Below are 21,144 nucleotides of genomic sequence, written 5' to 3'. Positions count from 1 at the left end.
CCAGCACTTTGGGAGGCCGAGACAGGCTGATCACCTGAGGTCAGGGGTTCGAGACTAGCCTGGCCAACGTGATGAAACCCTGTCTCTACTAAAATTACAAAAAGTAGCCAGGCGTGGTGGCACGCTCCTGTAATCCCAGCTACTCGGGAGGCTGAGGCAGGAGAATCGCTTGAACCTGGGTGGTAGAGGTTTCAGTGAGCCCAGATTGCAACACTGCACTCCAGCCTGGGCAACAGATCAATTTTTTGAGGGAACATCTCCAAAAACAAAAACAAAAACAAAACAGCTATGAAATCCTTAAAAAAAAAAAAAAAAAAAAACTGGCTCCTCCCCCAGGCTGCCGGCAGCGTCCTCAGTGGGGTGGCCTTGCCACAGCTCTCACACCATCTTAACATCCAGGGTTTGGGCCTGTGACAGGTTCTGGCGCTGGGCCTTGACCATGTGCAGGCGTCTCCCGTGCAGCGTGAACTGGGACCAGGTGAAGAGCTGCAGCAGAGCACAGGTGATGGGTACCAGCACCAGCAGGTAGAAGCAGCCCTGGCGGAGCATCGGGGCCTGTGCAGGGGCTGGGGCTGGGGGCTCTGGCCAAGGATGGGCACTCCCCACCGGGGTTATCAGGGACTGCTGGAAGAGGTCATGACCTAGGACAAGAGAGCACAGAAAGACTATGGTCAGCCCATTGCCCTCCAAGCCTTGGTGCCCTCCAAGTCCATGGTGTGACATCTCAGACACCACATGGACATGTGCAGACTACAACTCCTGAGTCCTTCCAATCCGCTCCTCTCCTACGCTTCCCATCTCAGTGACGGGCACCACCATCTACCCAATAACTCAGGCCTAAAACCTCAAAGTCCTCCTCAGTTCCCTGGTTCGTTTCACGCCATCACTCCCCCAACACTCAATCCTTCATCTCCCCCCAACTCCAAAACGTATCCCACTTGCCACCACCCTGACCCAAGTCTCCATGGCCTCTGCCACAGTCTCCCAAAGATCTCCCTGCTGTCCCCATTCTGGCCTCCCTATGATCTGCTGTCCATACGGCAGCCAGAGTGAACTTTTTTTTTCTTTTTTTTTTTTTTTGAGAGATGGAGTCTCGCTCTGTCTCCCAAGCTGGAGTGCAGTGGCACGAGCTCTGCTCACTGCAACGTCTGCCTCCCAGGTTCAAGCAATCCTCCTGCCTCCCAGGTTCAAGTGATCCTCCTGCCTCAGCTTCCCAAATAGCTGGGACTACAGGCATGCACCACACCCAGCTAATTTTTGTATTTTTTAGTAGAGACGGGGGTTTCACTATACGTTGACCAAACTGGTCTCAAACTCCTGACCTCAGGTGATCTCCCTCCTGCCTCAGCCTCCCAAAGTGCTGGGATTACAGGTATGAGCCACCTCACCTAGCCCAGAGTGAATTTTGTTAAAAAGTCAAATCACACCACGTCACTTCCCTGTTTAAAACCCTCCCTGGCCAGGAGTGGTGACTCAAGCCTGTAATCTAAGCACTTTGGGAGACCGAGGTGGGTGGATCACCTGAGCTCAGGAGTTTGAGACCAGCCTGGGCAACCTGGCAAAACCCCATCTCTACATAAAATACAAAAAGTTAGCCGGCATGGTGGCATACGCCTGTGGTCCCAACTACTTGGGAGGCTAAGGTAGCAGGCTCACTTGAACCTGGGAGGTCGAGGCTGTAGTGAGCCAAGATTGTGCCACTGCACTCCAGCCTGGGTGACAGGGAGACCCTATCACAATCAATCAATCAATCAATCAATAACGCTCCCAACAGCTTGCTTCCAATACTGCCCTGGTCAACAAAGCCCTCTTCACTTTTCCAGCCACATCTCCTAATTACCCCTGACACCCTGGGCCTTTGCACCTGCTGTTACCTCTGCCTGCGATTCACTGAGACCTTTTCTAGACAAATCCTTGCCATTCAGCTCACATCCTGAGGGGCACCTTCTCAGAGAGCCCTTCCCTGATGACACTACATAGCTTCTGAGTCACGCCATCTCACATCACCCTAATTTCACTGTAACACTGTCACTGCCTGATAATATCTTATTTGGCTGTTTACTGCCAACCCCACCCCACACCTGACTAGAATACAAGCTCCGTGGTGGCAAAGACCTTGTCTATCTTATTCATGGTTAGCTCCCTGGCACCCAGAGCAGGGCCTGCAGAGAGGGGATTCCGTACATATTTGTTGAATGAATGAATAAATGAATGCACTAAGAAAGCATGGCGGAATCTGTGACCCAACGACTCTAGCCATGTTGGGGGGACGCCAGTTGCCACCTTCCCTCACTGGACCCAGAGCCCAGGCTTGCCAGTGTGCCAGGTAAGCTGTGCCCCCTGGAGCCTTAAGAGCCCTTGCCTGTCGCCATGCCCTCACCTGTGTAGAAACAGAGCAGCCAGGTGCCCAGCAGCGGGGCAAAGGTCTGGCCTGGCTTGGTCACCAGGGCAACCATGCCAAAGAGGAGTGCCGAGGCTGCCTGCTTGCGGTGGTTCAGCACCAGGTCCTCATCTACCAGGTCGGTGACCACCAAGGTCAGCAGCTTACAGGTGCCCTCAGTGAAGACGCGGTTGCTGTGGTAGAGGGAAAGAGTAGGCAGGAATGAAGGCATGGGACGGAGGTGTTGGGGGGAGCATGGGCAGGGGCATACCTGGCAATGAAGAGGCACAGCAGGCTGAGGTGGTCCGGGCCAGCCAACAACATGAGCAGGCTAAGGCCCAGCTTGAGCAGAAAGAGTCCCCGCACCACCGCGTAGACGCCCCAGCGCCGGCACAGGGACAGGAAGTAGAGGTTGTTGAGATGGGGAGCGACATAGGAGAGGCCTGGGGAGGGAGACGGGGCGCCACCTTGTCAAGGGCACTGCTGCAGTGCCAGTGAGTGCCACCAGCTTCACGGCCAACTGCATTCCTGTACACTAGCAATGCACTGGGCTCTGTGCTAAGAGCGTCACTGTCTTAGTTCATCCTTACAGCCCCTTAAGGTGAGTACTATTATCATCCCCACTTTACAGATGAGAAAGAGAGGCACAAAAAGATGAACTAACCTACCCGAGGCTGCCCACCAGATGAGCACAGAGTCAAGACTCACACCCAGCCCATCAGATGATATTCCTCTGTGTTAACCAGTCACTGCACCCCCTCAGGGTGCCACCATCTCCAAGAGGACCGACACCAGCGCAGCCTCTGCCCCCCCCAACCCCCAGCACACCCTGCCCCCCATGCCCACTGTACCCGGCAGCGCTTGGTGTCTTAAAAAGATTGTCCTGGCTGGGTGCAGTGGCTCACACCTGTAATCCCAGTACTCTGGGAGGCCGAGGCAGGTGGATCACAGGGTCGGGAGATGGAGACCATCCTGACTAATACAGTGAAACCCCGTCTCTACTAAAAATAAAGTCTCTCTCCTTCCAGCCTGCATGAAGCACAGAAGGCCCCCACTCACCCAACAGGATGGAGCCCGTGGAAAGGGAGATATGGTCAGACAACAGATGCTCCAGGAAGAGAGGGAAGAAGTTGCTGTTGAAGTGGCAGTGGAAGACCTGCAACCCGACAGCGATGGTGAGGAGGCTTCCAGGTGGGAGGGGAGCTGACAAGGCCGGAAGTCAACAGGGGAGCACACATCTGCCAACCCCCCCACACCCCATCCTCAGAGCAGCAAGAGTAAGAGCAGGCCTTTTTCCCCATGTCCCTAAACACAGAACATGCCAGAACACAACCTAAAACCACATTCCTGGTGGTACCTAACTTTGCTAAAAAGTTAGAAGCCATGGCAAAATAGTATCTGAGCAATTAAAAGCTTTTTCTTTTTAATTGAAAACACATTAGGGAGGCTGGGCACGGGGGCTCACACTTGTAATCCTAGCACCTTAGCACTTTGGGAGGCCAAGGCAGGTGGATCACTTAAGGCCAGGAGTTTGAGACCAGCCTCGCCAACATGGCAAAACCCCATCTCTACAAAAAATACAAAAAATTAGTCGGGTGTTTTATTGCATGCCTGTAATCCCATCTACCCGGGAGGCTGAGGTGGGAGAATCATTTGAACCCAGATCACGCCACTATACTCCAGCCTGGGCCACAAAGTGAGAAGAAAAAAAAAAAAGAAAACACATCAGTGAAACAAATTTCATTACATGAAAACAGTTTATTTCTAAGTTCAGCTGGTTTATATACTACATGTTTTAGGTACAGCATTTGGCTCTTCTTTTTTTTAGAGATGGGGCTTTGCTCTGCCGCCCAGGCTGGAGTGCAGTGGTGCAATTATAACTCACTGCAGCCTCGAACTCCCCCAGGCTGGAGTGCAGTGGTGCCATTATAACTCACTGCAGCCTCGAACTCCGGGCTCAAGCGGTCTTTCCACCTTGGCGTCCCAAAGTGCTGGGATTACAGGCGCGAGCCACTGCACCTGGCAGTGCTTGGTGTCTTAAAAAAATGGTTAAAGGGTCCCCAAAGGGGGCATCTCTGTCTCATATCCTCACTTTACAGGAGAGGACAGGGCTCCCCAGAGAGCCTGAGACCTGCCTAAGATCACACAGGGAGGGAAAAACTCAGAGGGCGCTAGAATCCAGGCCTCCTGACTACTCAACCTGCATTCCTGCCATCAAATTGCCCAGCAGACCTCCTGGGTGGCCCAGAACTCAGTTCCCAGCTCTTTTTTTTTTTTCCTTTGAGAAGGAGTCTCACTCTGTTACCCAGGCTGGAGGGCAGTGGTGCCCTCTCAGCTCACTGCAACCTCCGCCTTCTGGGTTCAAGTGATTCTCCTGCCTCAGCCTCCCAAATAGCCGGAATTACAGATGTGCTGGAATTACACCATGCCCAGCTAATTTTTGTATTTTTATGGGGTTTCGCCATGTTAGCCAGGTTGGTCTCGAACTCCTGTCCTCAAGTGATCCACCTGCCTCAGCCTCCCAAACTGCTGGGACTACAGGCATAAGCCACTGTGCCTGGCCGAGTTCCCAGCTCTTGAAGAGTCTGTCCCCTTGAGTGAAGTCCAGGCCAGCTGTAGAGGTGCCTGGAGCTGCTCCCCCATACCTGCACCAGGTCCATGCTCACAAACCACAGGAAGTTCCGATGGCGTGCCAGCTGCCGGAGATATTGGCCCAAGGTGATGCTGTCTGCCTCCTCACTGCCCACAAGCAGCTCCTCTCCACACAGGCTGTGGGGCAGAAGGGAGTGGAGAACTGCCTGGGGCTGGCCAGAGTTATCCCCCAACACATCCCAGGGCAGCCCCCATAAGCCAAGGACACAGCACCAAAATCAGACTTAGAAGGTTGCTGGTGAGGACCTGAAGAACCAGGGCTGGCCACTCACCCGCAATCCACAGCCAGGCCTGAGCACCCTGGGTCCCTTCGGGCGGCCTCAACCCGCCGCCTCAGCAGCCGTGTGGCCCCCAGAAAGCCCAGCCCAGAGCTGACAGCCAGTGTCACACAGAAAGCGCGGAAGGAGGAGAAATCCTCCTTGTTCCAAAAGGCATAGGAGGCAAAGACAGAGAGGGAGCCGGCTGCGCTGAAGAGGGAGCAGTAGAAGTTGAGGTGGGTGCGGTCGTGGGCTGAGAGTGCCAGGTCGGCCAGCAAGGCGTGGTGGTGCAGGTCCACGAGCGTCAGGAAGCCATCATAGAGGCACAGGCACAGCAAGAACTGCAGGCCAGCTGGGGCCCAGGGCACCCAGAATGCCAGGAATGACAGCGCCAGCAGCGGCCCATGCCAGCCCAGGGCCCGCACCCGGGCCAGCACCACGGCTCTTGAGGAGAGCCCAGCGCCTGACCTGCTGGGGAAAGGAGGGTTGTTGGGAGATGCCCTGTAAGCCTTGGCAGGCCGAAGTTCCCCTTGCCCAGGCTCCGGGGGAGGGATGGAGGCCCAGGGTGTGGGACTCACAACAGGGTGGTCCCACTGTCCCCCAAGTCCCCAGTCTGCAATTTAGGAAGCACAACTCAGCAGTGGGTACACCATCCTCTGCCCCAATTTCCACCCCATTATTAGCCTGTTGGGCTGATGGCCAAAGGGTATGGGATGCCCACTTCTCAAGGTTGGGAGTGATGATGGGATCAAGAAGGGATGGGGCAAAGGAATCTTCTAGAAGCAGCAGAGGGTGTTTGCAGTCCACAGTCCAGAGGGGCCAGCCAAGCCAAGCCAGGGTAGATCTCTTTACCTGCCAAGCCAGGCAAGGGTGCGTCCAAGGCCACCACTCCAACCCAAACAGAGCACCCTAGACCCCAGGAAGGGAAGGGGCATGGGCAACACTGAAATAGTCTCCCCTTCCTTCTCCACCCCAAACACAGGCAGTGGTCCTCCCTCCTGGGTAGCAGTAGGGTGGGACTGAACCAATTACGAGCTGTTCCCAATACACCAACCGGTGCTGGGAGCTGAGGAACTGCCGGTCACTGAGCCAGCCGAAGAGGGGGTCATTGAGACTGTTCCAGAGGAGAAACACCGTCTGCAGGCAGAGGGGAGACAGGCAGGTGGGCTCTAGGCAGCCTCCTCTCCAGGGCTCCTCCCACCCCAACCTGCTCACCACCCCTCAAAGATGGCCCCAGCTTTCCTACCCGCAAACCTTTGCTCGTGTCAGTTCCTCTGCTAAAACCCACTCTGGCCAGGTGCGGTGGCTCACGCCTGTAATCCCAGCACTTCGGGAGGCCGAGGTGGATGGATCACCTGAGGTCAGGAGTTCGAGACCAGCCTGGCCAACATGGCGAAACCTCGTCTCTACTAAAAATACAAAAATTAGCTGGGCATGGTGGCAGGCGCTTGTAATCCCAGCTACTTGGGAGGTTGAGACAGGAGAATCACTTGAACCAGGAAGGCAGAGGTTGCAGTGAGCTGAGATTGCGCCACTGCCCTCTAGCCTGTGCGACAAGAGTGATACTCCATCTCAAAAACAAAACAAAACAAAACAAAAAACCTACTCTGCCAGTCAAACCACTGCCCCCCTCAAACTCGCACCCATCCAGAGCCCAGCTGGTAAATGTATGCAGCTGATAAATTCATGTATGTGAACATATTATATATATGAATACACAGAACAGCAACTATGTAAGACAGTGGCCAGGAAAGCTGATCTAGTTCCCATCGAGGAGGAGTCATCAAGGCCTCCACAGCTTGTCTTGGTGAACAACCTGGACTGCCCATGCCTCTGACTGGGTGGGAGCTGGCGCCTGCAATCTACCCACCAGCCTGGACAGCCTCTAGTCTCCACCCTACACCCTCCTCCATGTTGGCCACCCAGCGCTGGCCTTACCTCTCCGACCCAGAAGGCCATTTTGTTGATCTTGTACACTGATACAAAGGTGTCTACATAGTAGAGCAGGAAGACATTGTGCAGGATGGTGGTGAAGAGAGCCAGGGAGCCATAGACCGCAGCTGTGGGCAGACCCAGCAACCAGGCCTGGGGCTGATCCAGCCCCATGGCTGCAGCCCCAGCCTTAACCCCAGGAGCACCGGGGAGGGCTCATGGCCACAGGCAGTCTTGTCATCCTCGTCCCTGGGAAAGAAGGAACCAGTGAGGAACAGGGATCAATGCCAGCTCTGCTCTTAACCCCAGACCTCTGAATAATTTAAAAACTCATTTTCAACAGGAGAGTTTGTACTGACAACAGTGCTGGGAATTATGAATGAAGTACAACGGAAACAGTGCTGAGCTAGACACCACTAATCTGGGAGTGACTCGAGGAAACAGAGAGACTGTGGGAAGAGACGGCAGACACCCAGCGAGTGCTGAGCCAGGTCACGTGCCAGGGCTGAATGCTCAGTGTCTTCTTAGATCGCACTGTGTGACTTTAATGGTCTAGACGGAACAACCCTGAGCTTGGGCACACAATGCACTTACAGTAAAATGTCAGGCAGTTACCCAACCCAGGCCTTAGCCTCCTCTTCTCTAAAAGGTAAAAGGAGATTGTTATGCCTATTTTGCAAATCATAAGGATTAACTGATGTAACTCACAGAAAGCACTCACTGTTGGTATTGATACGGAAGACGGGAAGGGAAGTGCCGGAAACAGAAGGACGTAGTCCCTTTAAATGATACGGAAGTGGGGAAGGGAAGTGCTGGGTAGAGGAGGGCATGGTCCCTAGCTAGGGCTCCACCCCTGGGCCTGACCTAGGTGAGGACAGGCTTTTTTTTTCCTGCCCAAATGTTGCATTTCCCAAGACCACCCTGGCCCACCACGCCCCCATCCGGTGCTTATAAAAACCCTGACACCCAGCCGGGTGCAGTGGCTCAAGCCTGAACAGAATGTCCAGCATGGCCCACTCGAATTCACCATTCCTTAAACTTCCAATCTCCCTCCAGCGGAGGTGGGGCGCTGGGAGTGGGGAAGTGACAGGATCAGATCTGTTTGGAAGGAGCCCTCTGGCAGGCGTCAAAACTCTTCTCCTTCACCCTGTCAGGCCCCTGGGAGGTAAAGACTGGAAAGGGATGGAAGCAGCAGCATCTCCCTGATTTCTGAACCAACCTATGGTGGGTGGGGGAGGCTGATGAATTTAGTGGAGGGAACCAAGAATGCCGAACTGGGCCCCTGGAGTGAGGGGCATCAGACTGTACAAGAGGTATTAGTGCAGAGGGAAAAGCTACAAATAGGCATAATTCGGAGTCAGGAGCCCTGGGTAAGGTGTGAACATTATCTTTAACTTACTATCTTAGTCTATTCCTACATCTGTGAAGCAGTGAAAACAATTCCATTCTCTGCCTGTCCTCAGAAATACCAAATGAACAAATGAGCATTAAAGGTATAATATGTGCCCTTTTGTCAACAGGCAGCTGACCTCTGAATTGTCTGCTGTGTTTCCTGTTTCACTATCGGGGTCATGTCTTCCTGCCCAGTCTCCCCACAGCAGGGTCTAGCAGCAGGGTCTAGCACCAGGGTTGGGGGGTGGGGGGCCCATCCTCCTCCTCCGGCTGGAAATGAGTTTTCAACTTGTTGAGATGGGGACCTTCTCCCTCCCCCTCCCCCACAGGTCCTTGAAGAAGCGACAGCTTCACCTCAGGACCACCCACCCCTCCCAAGCTACTGAGAAGTTTGGGATCAGCCCAGGAGCTCTTCACTCAATAGCTGGTGCTGAAACACGTGTAGGGCTGCTCTCCACCCTCTGCACATTAAAATCACCTGAGGAGCTGTGCAATAATACCGAGGCCCAGGCCTCACCCAGCGCAGTTAAATCGGAATCTCTCAGGGCGGGCCCAGCATCGGTGTTTTTTTTAAGCTCCCCAAGTGCCACCAGGGTTAAATGCCTTTATGCTAATAGAACGGATCCCAGCCTGACCAGTGCATCCCTCGATCCCAGACCGCCAGGGAGCTATCTGACCCACTGCATCCCTTTCCTCCAGACCCCCGGAGAGCCCTTCTGCGAGGATTCCACCCTTGCCCCCTTGAAGCCCGCTTCTTCCTCCCGGACCACAGAACTCTTCCAATCCACAATATGATCACCCCAAAGACCCCCGCAGAGAGCCCCCATGACTCCCAGAGCGCAAAGCATTCCCCTCCCCCTCGGGCCTGTAGTTTGTGCCAGATCGGCCCCAGCCCAGCCCGCTCCCGCCCGCGAGCCCCGGCCTCTGGCCAGCTTCTCACCGCAATCGTAGCCGGCGAAGCCTAATCCTACGGCTGGCGGGAGCCAGGTGCAAGCCAGTGCGCCTGCGCGCGCTTCTAGGGCTTCCCCAGCCTCTCCCTCCGCCCCCGCCCAGCGATTGGCTCCGCGCGGCCCCGGGACCGCAGCTCCGGCAGGTGACCGCACCTGAAGCTGCCGCCGCCATGTTTGTCACGGGCGCTTGCCCTTAGCGATCAAAAGGAGATACTAGCAAATAGGGTCAGGTTGCCTGGATTCTTGACCGGCTCAACCCCTCTCCTTTACCTCCACGATAGCTTAATGTAATTTCAGTGCAAACCAACACGTTTTTTTCTAAGCGCTCACCTTCCTTCCCTCCTTGCCTAGTACTTGTTGGGAGAACAAAGAGAGTTCAGCATCTCCATGGAGTCTTGTGGTCTGAGCGGATGCACAGCTGCAGCCGACTTGGAGGTGGCAGCTCCTTCATGAGCCCTTCAAGGGTGGAAAGGTCCAGGTTGAGCTGTGGGCACCAGGGCTCTAGCCACAGAAGCCAGACCTGAAGGTGGGGAACAGCACCATGGCCTGAATGAGCAACCACGCAGCCCAACCTCCTTGTATTAATAATGGTAATATAACATAAAAAGTACTGAGTGCTTGCTATGTGCCCTGTACTACATTCAGAACAATACGTGCATTCTCTTGTTGAGTCCTCACATCATTCCCAGGAGGTAAGCGCTTGTATCCCCATTTTATACGTGAGGAAACTGCGGTTCAGAGAGATTCAATGACATGCAAACAGCAAGGGCCCAGTCGAGGTGGAACTCAGCTATCCTGACTCCACATGGGAGTCTTTCCTCTTCCCATACCTGCACAATTCCTCAAAATCAAGTTTTGTTTTGCTCAATGTAGGCTGTGGAGGATGTTTTATGTCTTCTCCCAACTGGCCTGTAAGCCTGGATAAGTTTTTGGGCAAACAAACAGCACACATTCCAGCTCTGCCTGGTTCCACTACCTTGGGACACAGGGCAAAGAGCCTATGGCCTTTGGCTTCTGGGGGACCTGGAACTCATCCCCTAGCTCCACCACTTCCTTGCTAAGGGACTCCTTTATTGTTATTATTATTATTATTATTTGAAACAGGGTCTTGCTCTGTTGCTCAGGCTAGAGTGCAGTGGTGGCGTGATCTCAGCTCACTGCAACCTCCACCTCCCTGGCTCAGATGATCCTCTCACCTCAGCCTCCCAAGTTGCTGGGACCACCAGCTCACTCCACCATGCCTGGCTAATTTCTAAAATTATCTGTAGAGATGGAGTCTCACTATGTTACCCAGGGTGGTCTTGAATTCCTGGACTCAAGGGACCCTCCCACTTCAGCCTCCCAAAGTGCTGGAATGATAAGCGTGAGTCACTGCACCTGGCTGGGGCCCTCCTTTTGTGAGCCTGTTTTATGCTTTACAGGGATTTTTCAGGCATTAAATGAGAAACAAGGGTGTAGGAGCTTTGTGAACTGCTCATCCTTATGACCTTCATTGATGGTTGTCAGCTAACTCCCTGCAACAGGAATATTGTCCTCCTCCTCCTAACAACCACAGCAAATGGTCCAATGTAGTGTCCAGGGGCTAGAGCCTGGACAAATGGTCTAGTGTCCAGGGGCTAGAGCCTATTCAACCAGTTCCTGGGGAGCCCCCAGGGACGCCATGAACCTTGCCCCCAGAATCCATTTCCCTCTAACCTGTCTCATTTCCCTCCTTCCCAATCTCTTTCAGATACCCTTCACACTTCCCATGTCACCCCAAGCCACACATAGACACACACACACACACATACACCCATCTCTCTTCTAGACTTAGACAATTGCTGAAACCCCTCCTGATCCAGAAGGCCTCATGAGTAGAAGACAGGTGATCATTTTGCCCCTCTCCTCACCTCTTACCTCCATCTGTGCTTTCCTGGCTGTGAGAACAGAAAACCCAGCATTCAGCCTGGAGTCCAGCACACTGGGATCTCCATACATTTGCTAAAGGAGTCTCCCCACCTTTCTATCTTTGGCTAGCACGTGCCTTTATTTCAAAGCAAACCCGAGTCTTTACTTAGCCCTCCCTGGGTGTCCAGTGGGGAAATGGAAATGGAGAGGGCTGGCAGGGGCCAGGGCTGAATGTGACCCAGGAGAAAAGACCTTTGGTCCCTCACGGCCGGGCAGCAGTGGCTCACGCCTGTAATCCTAGCACTTTGGGAGGCTGAGGTGGTCCGATCACAAAGTCAGGAGATAGAGACCATCCTGGCCAACATAGTGAAACCGTGTCTCAACTAAAATACAAAAATTAGCTGGGCGTGGTGGCATGTGCCTGTAATCCCAGCTACTTGGGAGGCTGAGGGAGGAGAACTGTTTGAACCAGGGAATCAGAATGTGCAGTGAGCCGAGATCGCTCACTCCAAATCAATCACTGCACTCCAGCCTAGCAACAGAGTGAGACTCTGGCTCAAAAAAAAAAAAAAAGAAAAGAAAGAAAAGACCTTTGGTCCCTCATGTTGCACTTAATGCCACACAGTTACACTCTGAGGCCCCTCAACCCTCTGATTATAAAGACAACATAGCCAGTTACCTTTTATGTCAGCACCAGGACAGGGCCTTGTAATTCTCTCTGATTTCTCTTTATGGTTGCCAATCACAGAGCTAACTAGGAGGAGGGGACATGCGATGAACTAGAGGCCATATCACCTCCCTAACTCCTTGAGCCATACTGGAGTCCCCGGACCATGGGACAGATAGATTATGCACTGTCTTTGAAATTCTCTCCTCCCTTCACTTCCCACCTTTCTGATCTAGTTTCTGCCATGTTCTCTTCCTACATAATAATTCCTCTTCAGTCCCCTTCACTATGGCACTTTCTCCCAGGGCCTCTAAAGGAAAAGGGAGGGTGTCCCAAGTTTCCATCTTTTATACTCATATATTCACTCAAACTTTTAATCCATGCCAGGCCACAGGCTGTGAGGTAAAGGGGACTTCAAAAACAAGATTGCTGGCTGGGCGCGGTGGCTCATGCCTGTAATCCCAGAACTTTGGGAGGCCAAGGTGGGCGGATCACCTGAGGTCAGGAGTTCAAAACTAGCCTGGCCAATGTGGTGAAACCCCGTCTCTACTAAAAAATACCAAAAAAAATTAGCCTGGCGCGGTGGTGGGTGCCTGCCATCCCAGCTACTCAGGAGGCTGAGGCAGGAGAATCGCTTGAACCCAGGAGGCAGAGGTTGCAGTGAGCTGAGATCGCGCCACTGCACTCCAGCCTGTCGACACAGCAAGACTCTGTCTCAAAAAATAAAAAATGAAAAAACAAGATAGCTACCTGAAAGAGGTGTTGAGTGGGGTCCAAATAAGCTGGCAGCCACAATGTCAATAGTGTGATAGGGACCAGATGGAGACAAGCCCAGGGTGGCAGTTGTTACGGTAATTTCACCTACTACCTTTTTCTTCATGACTACTTCCACACCTCCCATGTCAAGCCTGAACAGAATGTCCAGCATGGCCCACTCGAATTCACCATTCCTTAAACTTCCAATCTCCCTCCAGCGTTTTCTACCTCCAGGACTGCCTTAACTGCCCATCCAGGTGGCCAAGCCAGAAACGTGTGCATCCACCCTCCATCCTACGCGCTTCATCAAAACAACCATCTTGGATCAAGCCCAGGTGAATTCTACTCGCATCTCTCTTTTCCATCCCTTGCTCCTGTTTGGTTCTCAGCTTTCCTAAGCTAACATAAGAACCTCCTCCATGACTGGCTTCTACCCCCTCGCTCTCTAATCTGTCCTCCATTTTGCCCTCAAGTGAGCTTCTGATCACAAGGTTCCCTGAGCAAAAGCTTCTCAGGTTGCTATATACTGAAATTTTTCATGGCCAGATGCAGTGGCTCACACCTATAATCCCAGCACCTTGGGAGTCTGAGGCAGGAGGATTGCTTGAGCCCAGGAGTTGGAGACCAGCCTGAGCAACAGAGTGAGACTCCATCTCTACAGAAAATTTTAAAAAATTAAAAAAAACCGGCCGGGCACAGTGGCTCACAACTGTAATCCCAGCACTTTGGGATGCCAAGGCGGGCAGATCACAAGGTCAGGAGATCAAGACCATCCTGGCCAACATGGTGAAACCCCGTCTCTACTAAAATACAAAAAATTAGCCAGGCAGGGTGGTGCACGCCTGTAGTCCCAGCTACTCGGGAGGCTGAGGCAGGGGAATCGCTTGAACCCGGGGGGTTGCAGTGAGCCGAGATCGCGCCACTGCACTCCAGCTTGGTGACAGAGCAAGACTCTGTCTCAAAAATAAAAAATAAAAAAACAGGGCCCGGCGCGGTGGCTCAAGCCTGTAATCCCAGCACTTTGGGAGGCCGAGACGGGCGGATCACGAGGTCAGGAAATCGAGACCATCCTGGCTAACACGGTGAAACCCCGTCTCTACTAAAAATACAAGAAAATTAGCCGGGCGTGGTGGCGGGCACCTGTAGTCCCAGCTACTCAGGAGGCTGAGGCAGGAAAATGGCGTGAACCCGGAAGGCGGAGCTTGCAGTGAGCCGAGATCGCGCCACTGCACTCCAGCCTGGGGCACAAAGCAAGACTCCGTCTAAAATAAATAAATAAATAAATAAAATAAAATAAAATAATAAAAAAATAAAAAAATCGGCCCAGTGTGGTGAGGGAAGACCAGGCACAGTGACTCACACCTGTAATCCCAGCACTTTGGGAGGCTGAGGTGGGTGGATCACCTGAGGTCAGGAGTTTAAGGCCAGCCTGGCCAACATGGTGAAACCCCATCTCTACTAAAAATACAAAAAACATTAGCTGGGTGTGGTGGCGGGTGCCTGTAATTTACCCCGCTACTCAGGAGGCTGAGGCAGGAGAATTGCTTGAACCCAGGAGGCAGAAGTTGCAGTGAGCCCAGATCGCACCATTGCACTCCAGCCTGGGCAACAGAGCGAGACTCTGCCTCAAATAATAATAATAAAACAAAATAAAAATTTAAAAAATCTGTGGAATGTGGTGAGGCATACCTGTAGTTCCAATTATTCAGGAGGCTGAGGTGTGAGGATTGCTTTAGCCCAGGAGGTTGAGGCTGCAGTATGCCATGACCACACCACTGCTCTCCAGCCTGGGTGACAGAGTGAGACTCTTGTCGCAAAAAAAATTTTTTTTCATAACAAAGTGCTGGGGAGCAATGGGGGTAGGAAATACCCTGGGGTGTATCATTAGTGCAAGCAATAGACAATTTGAACTAGCTTAAATAAAGAAGGAATTTACTGGCCTGTGTAACTTAAGTCCAGGACCCTTTCTGATTTCTGTCCTGGGAAAAGCAAAAAATTCCCTCCACCCAACAAGAAAATAAAGTCCTAGGCTTGCTTTGCACTGGCCCATATCACGTCAAGGGCTAGCCCAAGTCAATCACTATGGCCAGATGGATGGCTGTGCTGAAAGGTTTAGCCCTAAATCACCCAAACCTAAGGATAGAATAGACTCAACTCCACCAGAACTACTTTACTGAGAATAGATAAGGTGTGGGACTCCAAAATACTGGGGGTTGGTACTGGAATCAGGGTGAACAAATGCTGAGAAACTCACAGTTTGGCCATTATTTTTCTCATTTTGCCTGAAAACTTCCTTCCCAGGCTCCACTTGAGCTTAGTCTTGCTTGCGCCCCACTCTCCACCCAGAAGAGATGGAAAACCTGGCCAGTGCCATGGGCCCACTACTAAACTCCAGGCTGGGGTGTGGTCAGTCCATGGATAGCCGTGAACACTCCGGGGTGCTGGGATTTTAGGACAGAGACAAAGTTATAAACAGGAGCAGGGAGAGGTATTAGTTTCCTACTGATGCTGTAACAAATCACGACAAACTTGGTGGCTGAAAACAAGACAAGTTTATTTTCTTACGGTCCTGGAGGTCAGAAGTCTGAAATGGCTCACTGGCAAGGGCTTGGCAGGACCACATTCCTTCTAGAGGTTCCAGGGGAGAATCCACTTTCTTGTTTTTCAGCTTCCAGAGGCTGCCCGCATTCCCTGGCTCATGACCCTCTTCCGTATTCAAAGCCAGTGATGGCTGATCAAGTCTTTCACTCACTGTATCACTCTGACTCTGATTCTGCCACCTCACTATTCCACAGTTAAGGACCCTTTTGATTACATTGGGTCCACCCAGATAACCCAGGATCATCTCCTTATCTTAAGGTCAGCTCATTAGCAATCTTACTGCCATCTGCAATCTAAATTCTCCCTTGTCACGTAATATAACATATTCACAGGTTTCCAGGGTGACATTATGAACATCTTTGTGGTGGGATGTCTTTTAAATTCTCTCATTCTGGGACCAGTCCTTAGAGCAGATAGAGGGCGAGGCTCCTAAGGAGTGTTGTAATGGGGCCCTTGAGATTTCAGCACCCCAGCATTTTAATTTTTTTTCCTGAGCAATCAATACTTAAAATTTTGCCAGGCGCTGTGGCTCACGCCTGTAATCCCAATACTGGGAGGCCAAGGCGGGTGGATCACCTGAGGTCAAGAGTTCGAGACCAGCATGGCCGACATGGTGAAACCCTGTCTCTAATAAAAATACAAAAATTAGCCGGGCGTGGTGGCGCGCGCCTGTAATCCCAGCTACTCGGGGGGGCTGAGGCAGGAGAATCGCTTGAACCCTGGAGACGGAGGTTGCAGTGAGCCGAGATCGCACCACTGCCCTTCAGCCTGACAACAGAGCGAGACTCCATTTAAAAGGAAAAAAAAGGCCAGGCGCGGTGGCTCAAGCCTGTAATCCCAGCACTTTGGGAGGCCAAGACGGGCGGATCATGAGGTCAGGAGATCGAGACCATCCTGGCTAACACGGTGAAACCCCGTCTCTACTAAAAAATACAAAAATCTAGCCGGGTGAGGTGGCGGGCGCCTGTAGTTCCAGCTACTCAGGAGGCTGAGGCAGGAGAATGGCGTGAACCCGGGAGGCGGAGCTTGCAGTGAGCTGAGATCCAGCCACTGCACTCCAGCCTGGGTGACAGAGCGAGACTCCGTCTCAGAAAAAAAAAAAAAGAAAAGAAAAGAAAAAAAAAAGTAAAGTTTTTTGTATATATTTGTGGGGTACATATATTTTGATACAGGCACGCAATGTGAACTAATCACATAACGGAGAGTGGAGTGCCCCCCAGCATTTTTAGTGACTAAAAAAATGAGAATTCTGATCACAGGCCAGGCATGGTGGCTCAAACCTGTAATTCCAGTACTTTGGAAGGCCAAGGCAGGATGATCACCTGAGCCCAGGAGTTCAAGACCAGCCTGCGTAACATAGTGGGATTTCATCTCTACAAAAATTAGTCGAGTGTGGTGGTGCACACCTATGATCCCAGTTACTCAGGAGGCTGAGGTAGGAGGATCACTTGAGCCCAGTCAAGGTTGCGGTGAGCCCTGGTCATGCCACTGCACTCCAGCCTGGGTGACAGAATGAGAGCTTGTCAAAAAGAAAAAAAAAAATTCTGATCAGGCCCATGCTTGCTTGCACATGCTAACCACTCACTTTTTGCCCAATATTCCTTGTTCCCACAATATAAACTGCTGATGTGCTGTTTCTTGGTCAAGCAGGAGGAGATAACTTCGGGGTCATGAAAAAAAATTGCAGGCCGGGCGCAGTGGCTCACACCTGTAATCCCAGCACTTTGGTAGGCCGAGGCGGGTGAATCACCCAAGGTCGGGAGTTCAAGACCAGCTGACCAATATGGTGAAACCCTGTCTCTACTAAAAATACAAAAAATTAGCCGGCCATGGTGGTGCATGCCTGTAATCCCAGCTACTTGGGAGGCTGAGGTAAGAGAATGTCTTGAACCCAGGAAGCGGAAGTTGCAGTGAGCTGAAATCCCACCATTGCACTCCAGCCTGGGCAAAAAGAGCAAAACTCCGTCTCAAAAAAAAAAAAAAAAAAAAAAAATTGCAGAAGGAATGAATGCCTTGAAGGACATTGTGACCAGTTGCTGATGCCCACAAGTCTGGTGGCTCAAAGGGTTATCTGAGACTGAAGAAACACAGACATTTACCCTGGGTTCCCTGAAATGCCACCTCCGTCACTCCTTAGTCGCATAAAAACTCCCTGCTGCTTTTTGAGACAGGCGCTCAGTCTGTCACCCAGGCTGGTGTGCAATGGTGTGAACACAGCTCACTGCAGGCTTGATCTCCTGGGTTCAAGCGATCCTTCTGCCTCAGCGCCCCAAGTAACTGGAACTACAGGCACATGCCATTCCTGCTTTATTTTATTTATTTATTTTTTTTGTAGAGCCAGGGTTTCACCATGTTGCCCAGGCTGATCTCAAACTCCTGAGCTCAAGCAATCTGCCTGCCTCATCCTCCAAAAGTGCTAGGATTACAGGTGTAAGCCACCCTGCTGCTTCTTTCTGTTAAGAGGGATTTGAGAGATTTGCTCTCCCGCCTTCTGACTGGCCAAATCAAATAAACCTTTCTCTGTCTCCCACTGCTTGGCCTTAGCTGTGCATCAGGTTCACCAGCCTGACTTTGGGGTTCTATGACAGTGTTAGAGTCCAAATGAAACCCTAACTAGGCCCCCTTTTTCCATCCACTGCCCAGCTCCAGCACCTTCTCTCAAAAGGACTGGCCCAAATTAAGACTTGGAGCAGTGGCTCAGTCACAAATAGCGTGACATCACCAGGGTGAGTCACCAAAGGGTGGCCACCACCAGAGGGTAGCTGAGTTTTGAGGGATACTGAGAACCCAGAAGAACCTTTCTGTCAGGGCTGCTGCTGATGCTGCTTCAGTCAACAGGAGATGGGGAAGGAAAGTGTGGCAACATGGCAGCCCTGCAGCTGGCAGAGGGTTTCAGTTTTAATCATTCATAACTACCACTCTCCCTACTGGAAAAGGAAGAGGTGCAGGGGTTGTGACCCACACCAGAAGGGACCGGAACTCAGACAGGGCTCACCCCATCTGGATGAAGCAATCTTCTTGGCTTCATTAAAATGGCTTCTGGGCTTTGACATCAGTTGGACTGGGTTCAAATGCCACTGTGGTACTTACAGGCTGTAGGAACCTGGGACAGTGGCCGAACTTCTCTGAGCCTCTGGTTCCTTATCTACTAAGAGAGAATGACATCACTATGCACTTCATATAGCTATTAAGAATTTAAAGTAGGCCGGGTGCAATAGCTCATGCCTGTAATCCCAAAACTTTGGGAGGCCAAGGTGGGCGGATCACGGAGTTGGGAGTTCAAGACCAGCCTGGCCAATATGGTGAAACCCCATCTCTACTAAAAAATACAAAACTTAGCCAGGTGTTGTGGCGCACACATGTAGTCCCAGCTACTTGGGAGGCTGAGGCAGAAGAATCGCTTGAACCTGGGAGGCGGAGTTTGCAGTGAGCCAAGATCGTGCCACTGCACTCCAGCCTGGGCGACAGAGCAAAATTCTGTCTCAAAAAAAAAAAAAGAAAAAGAAAAAGAAAGAAAATAATTTAAAGTAGCCGGGCATGATGGCTCACACCCGTAATCCCAGCACTTTGGGAGGCCAAGGAGGGTGGATTACTTGAGGTCAGTTCAGGACCAGCCTGGCCAACATGGTGAAAACCTGACTACTAAAAATACAAAAATTAGCGGGGGGTGGTGGTGCACTTGTAATCCCAGCTACTTGGGATTGGGAGGCTGAGGTGGTAGAATCGCTTGAACCTGGTAGACGGTGGCTGCAGTGAGCTGAGATCACGCCACTGCACTCCAGCCTAGGCAACAGAGCAAGACCCCATCTAAAAAACAAACAAACAAACAAACAAAACCAAGTGCCTATCTAACATTCTAGAGTGGGAGGACTTTGAGGCAGTCTGCCAGAAGCCCCAGCATAGGTGGGCAATAAGACCAGCATTGTGAGCATGAGTCTTGAGACTCGGGGTAGAATTTTGCCCTTACTATAGCCAGCTGTGTGAGTTGGGATGAGTTATTTAACCTACATAAGCTCCACTCACTGAATACACTGGACACCAACTCTGAGGCAAGCAGCTTTTTTGCTATGGAAAGCAGAGATAATATCAGCACCCCCTTCCCCGAGTTGACATAACTTGCAGTTAGATGCTCCCAGAAAACTTGATTCAGTGTCTGGTGTGCAGGAGTTTCACTCAAATGTGAGGGTAACCCAATCCACCTGCAGGTGCTAGGAGGTTGTAGAAAGCCATCAGTGATACTGTAGGGAGGGCATTCTTGACCTCAGGCCTCTGCCTCTAGGTTGGGGCCACTACGACCAGTACCAGTACGGTTCACCCAGGTGTAGACAGACGCTGGTGGCTCCTGGCCAGCTCAAGGTGTTTGCTTTCGCCTGGTAACCAGGAGGAGTGGCTGAGGCAGGGCATGGAGCAGAGCAACTCAGCTACAAAGTGCGGAGAGGAGCCCCGCTCTGGATCCCGCTGGCTCCCCAAGGCTGAAGGAGACAAGTGAGCGGGGAGTCACTGGGAAGAGCATTCGGGCCGAGGGCTTGAAAAGGCTCCTTATTGTCTGCCGGGAGCGTGGGGCTCTGCCCGACCTTGGGACAAGAGGCGAGGTGGGGAGCTGAATGTCCGATTCGGGATGAGTTCCCCCAAACCCATGAACCGGCGTCCTGCGGAACCGGGCCACAGGGACAGGAGGCGGTTAAGTAGAAAATCTGTCCGCACACCCCTCCCTCTGCCGCAGGTCTGGATCCGGAGGAGCCCCCAGTAAGAACAGCAGCCGCCTGGGGGGCCGACTATGTACGCTTACAGCTGGCTGCCGCCCAGGCAGGGCGTCTGGCCGCCGCCGCGGCCGCTCACCTGCACCTACCTGGCCGCCCCTCTGCTACTGCCCCCAATCCAGGCCCACAGCTTCCGCAGCCGGCCAAGGAGCCTGCACGCGGGCGAGTGGGCGGCCCCTCGGGAATACCATCGTTTCTACTGCCCCGCCGCGCCACCCGAGGCCGCGCCGCCTGGTGGGCCTGCCCTCCGGCCTACCCCGCGGCCCCGCGCCGGCCCTGCCCCGCCGCCGGCAGCTCAGGACTGTCGCTGCAGGCGCCCGCGCCAGCGGCCGAGAGCTGGGAACCGTGGCCTGAGGGCGGGAGCCTGCAACCCGAGCTACGCTGGGGACGCGTGGAACGCGCGCAGGGCCAGCCCCTACAGCTTCCGGACTTCGTGCGCCAGGAGCTGCGGCGCGCGTACGGCACCTACCCCCGCGCCGACGTGCGCGTCACCCAGCGCCGCGGCCAGTTCCTGTTGCGGGCGACGCCGCGCGTGAGCGAGCGCGACCGCCGCGTGGAGTGGCGTGTGCGGCGGCGGCCCGACAGCGGCGACAGCGGCGACAGCGGCAACAGAGGCGCAGCCCAGGAAGCCGCGGAGCGCGGCCGCCCCAGGAAGAGCAAGGGCGTGAGCTGAAGGCGCTGCAAGGCCTTGCCACCGGCCCGCGTGCACGCGCGCGCGGCTCTTCCCTGTGTCTGCCTCCCCCGCCAGGCAGAAAGGAGCTCTCACCTGCGCGCGGGAGGCTGGCGCGCCGCTCACCTGTCTTTTTGGCCTTTCACATGATTGCCTGCCCGCTTCCTGCACTTGTTTCTCTCGGCTTATTGCTGGACTGTGGGGGAAGGGCACAGGCAGGACGGAATCAAGGACACCTCT

At 53.0% G+C, this 21,144-nt stretch overlaps 1 protein-coding gene and 1 pseudogene across 3 annotated transcripts; one reads left to right on the top strand and one right to left on the bottom strand.

The window, feature by feature from the left end:
• Positions 1 to 334: 334 nt before the first annotated feature.
• Positions 335 to 7,990, bottom strand: MFSD13A (major facilitator superfamily domain containing 13A). 2 transcript variants are annotated; one of them, XM_025397387.1, is made up of 10 exons: positions 7,943 to 7,990; positions 7,581 to 7,670; positions 7,228 to 7,470; positions 6,344 to 6,426; positions 5,305 to 5,757; positions 5,026 to 5,149; positions 3,440 to 3,536; positions 2,652 to 2,823; positions 2,381 to 2,574; positions 335 to 641 (listed from the first exon to the last, which is right to left on the bottom strand). In XM_025397387.1, the coding sequence occupies exons 3-10, from the start codon at positions 7,393 to 7,395 to the stop codon at positions 379 to 381; spliced, it is 1,554 nt and encodes a 517-aa protein (XP_025253172.1). In that variant the 5' UTR covers positions 7,396 to 7,470; positions 7,581 to 7,670; positions 7,943 to 7,990; the 3' UTR covers positions 335 to 378. The 2 variants fall into 2 exon arrangements, with proteins under 2 accessions (XP_025253172.1, XP_025253171.1); XM_025397386.1 differs by lacking the exon at positions 7,943 to 7,990 and having other exon boundaries at positions 7,228 to 7,606.
• An 11,811-nt stretch (positions 7,991 to 19,801) lies between these two features.
• LOC112631859 lies at positions 19,802 to 20,907 on the top strand (annotated as a pseudogene). Its single transcript, XR_003121211.1, has 2 exons — positions 19,802 to 19,959; positions 20,198 to 20,907. The product of XR_003121211.1 is annotated as an uncharacterized LOC112631859 (transcript).
• Positions 20,908 to 21,144: the final 237 nt, after the last annotated feature.

Source organism: Theropithecus gelada, chromosome 9, assembly GCF_003255815.1.
Source record: "Theropithecus gelada isolate Dixy chromosome 9, Tgel_1.0, whole genome shotgun sequence".
In the NCBI taxonomy this organism is placed as follows: Eukaryota; Metazoa; Chordata; class Mammalia; order Primates; family Cercopithecidae; genus Theropithecus; species Theropithecus gelada.
Note: the sequence above shows the minus strand (reverse complement) of the source record. Positions and strands in the feature narration are given on the sequence as shown.

Excerpts from the sequence above, each read along its gene's own strand:
- MFSD13A (XM_025397387.1), bottom strand. The coding sequence starts at position 7,395 with ATGGGGCTGGATCAGCCCCAGGCCTGGTTGCTGGGTCTGCCCACAGCT. Across the intron at positions 5,758-6,343 it reads TTCCTCAGCTCCCAGCACCG|GTCAGGCGCTGGGCTCTCCT; the intron begins GTTGGTGTATTG and ends TTTCCCCAGCAG. Across the intron at positions 2,575-2,651 it reads CTGTGCCTCTTCATTGCCAG|CAACCGCGTCTTCACTGAGG; the intron begins GTATGCCCCTGC and ends CCTCTACCACAG.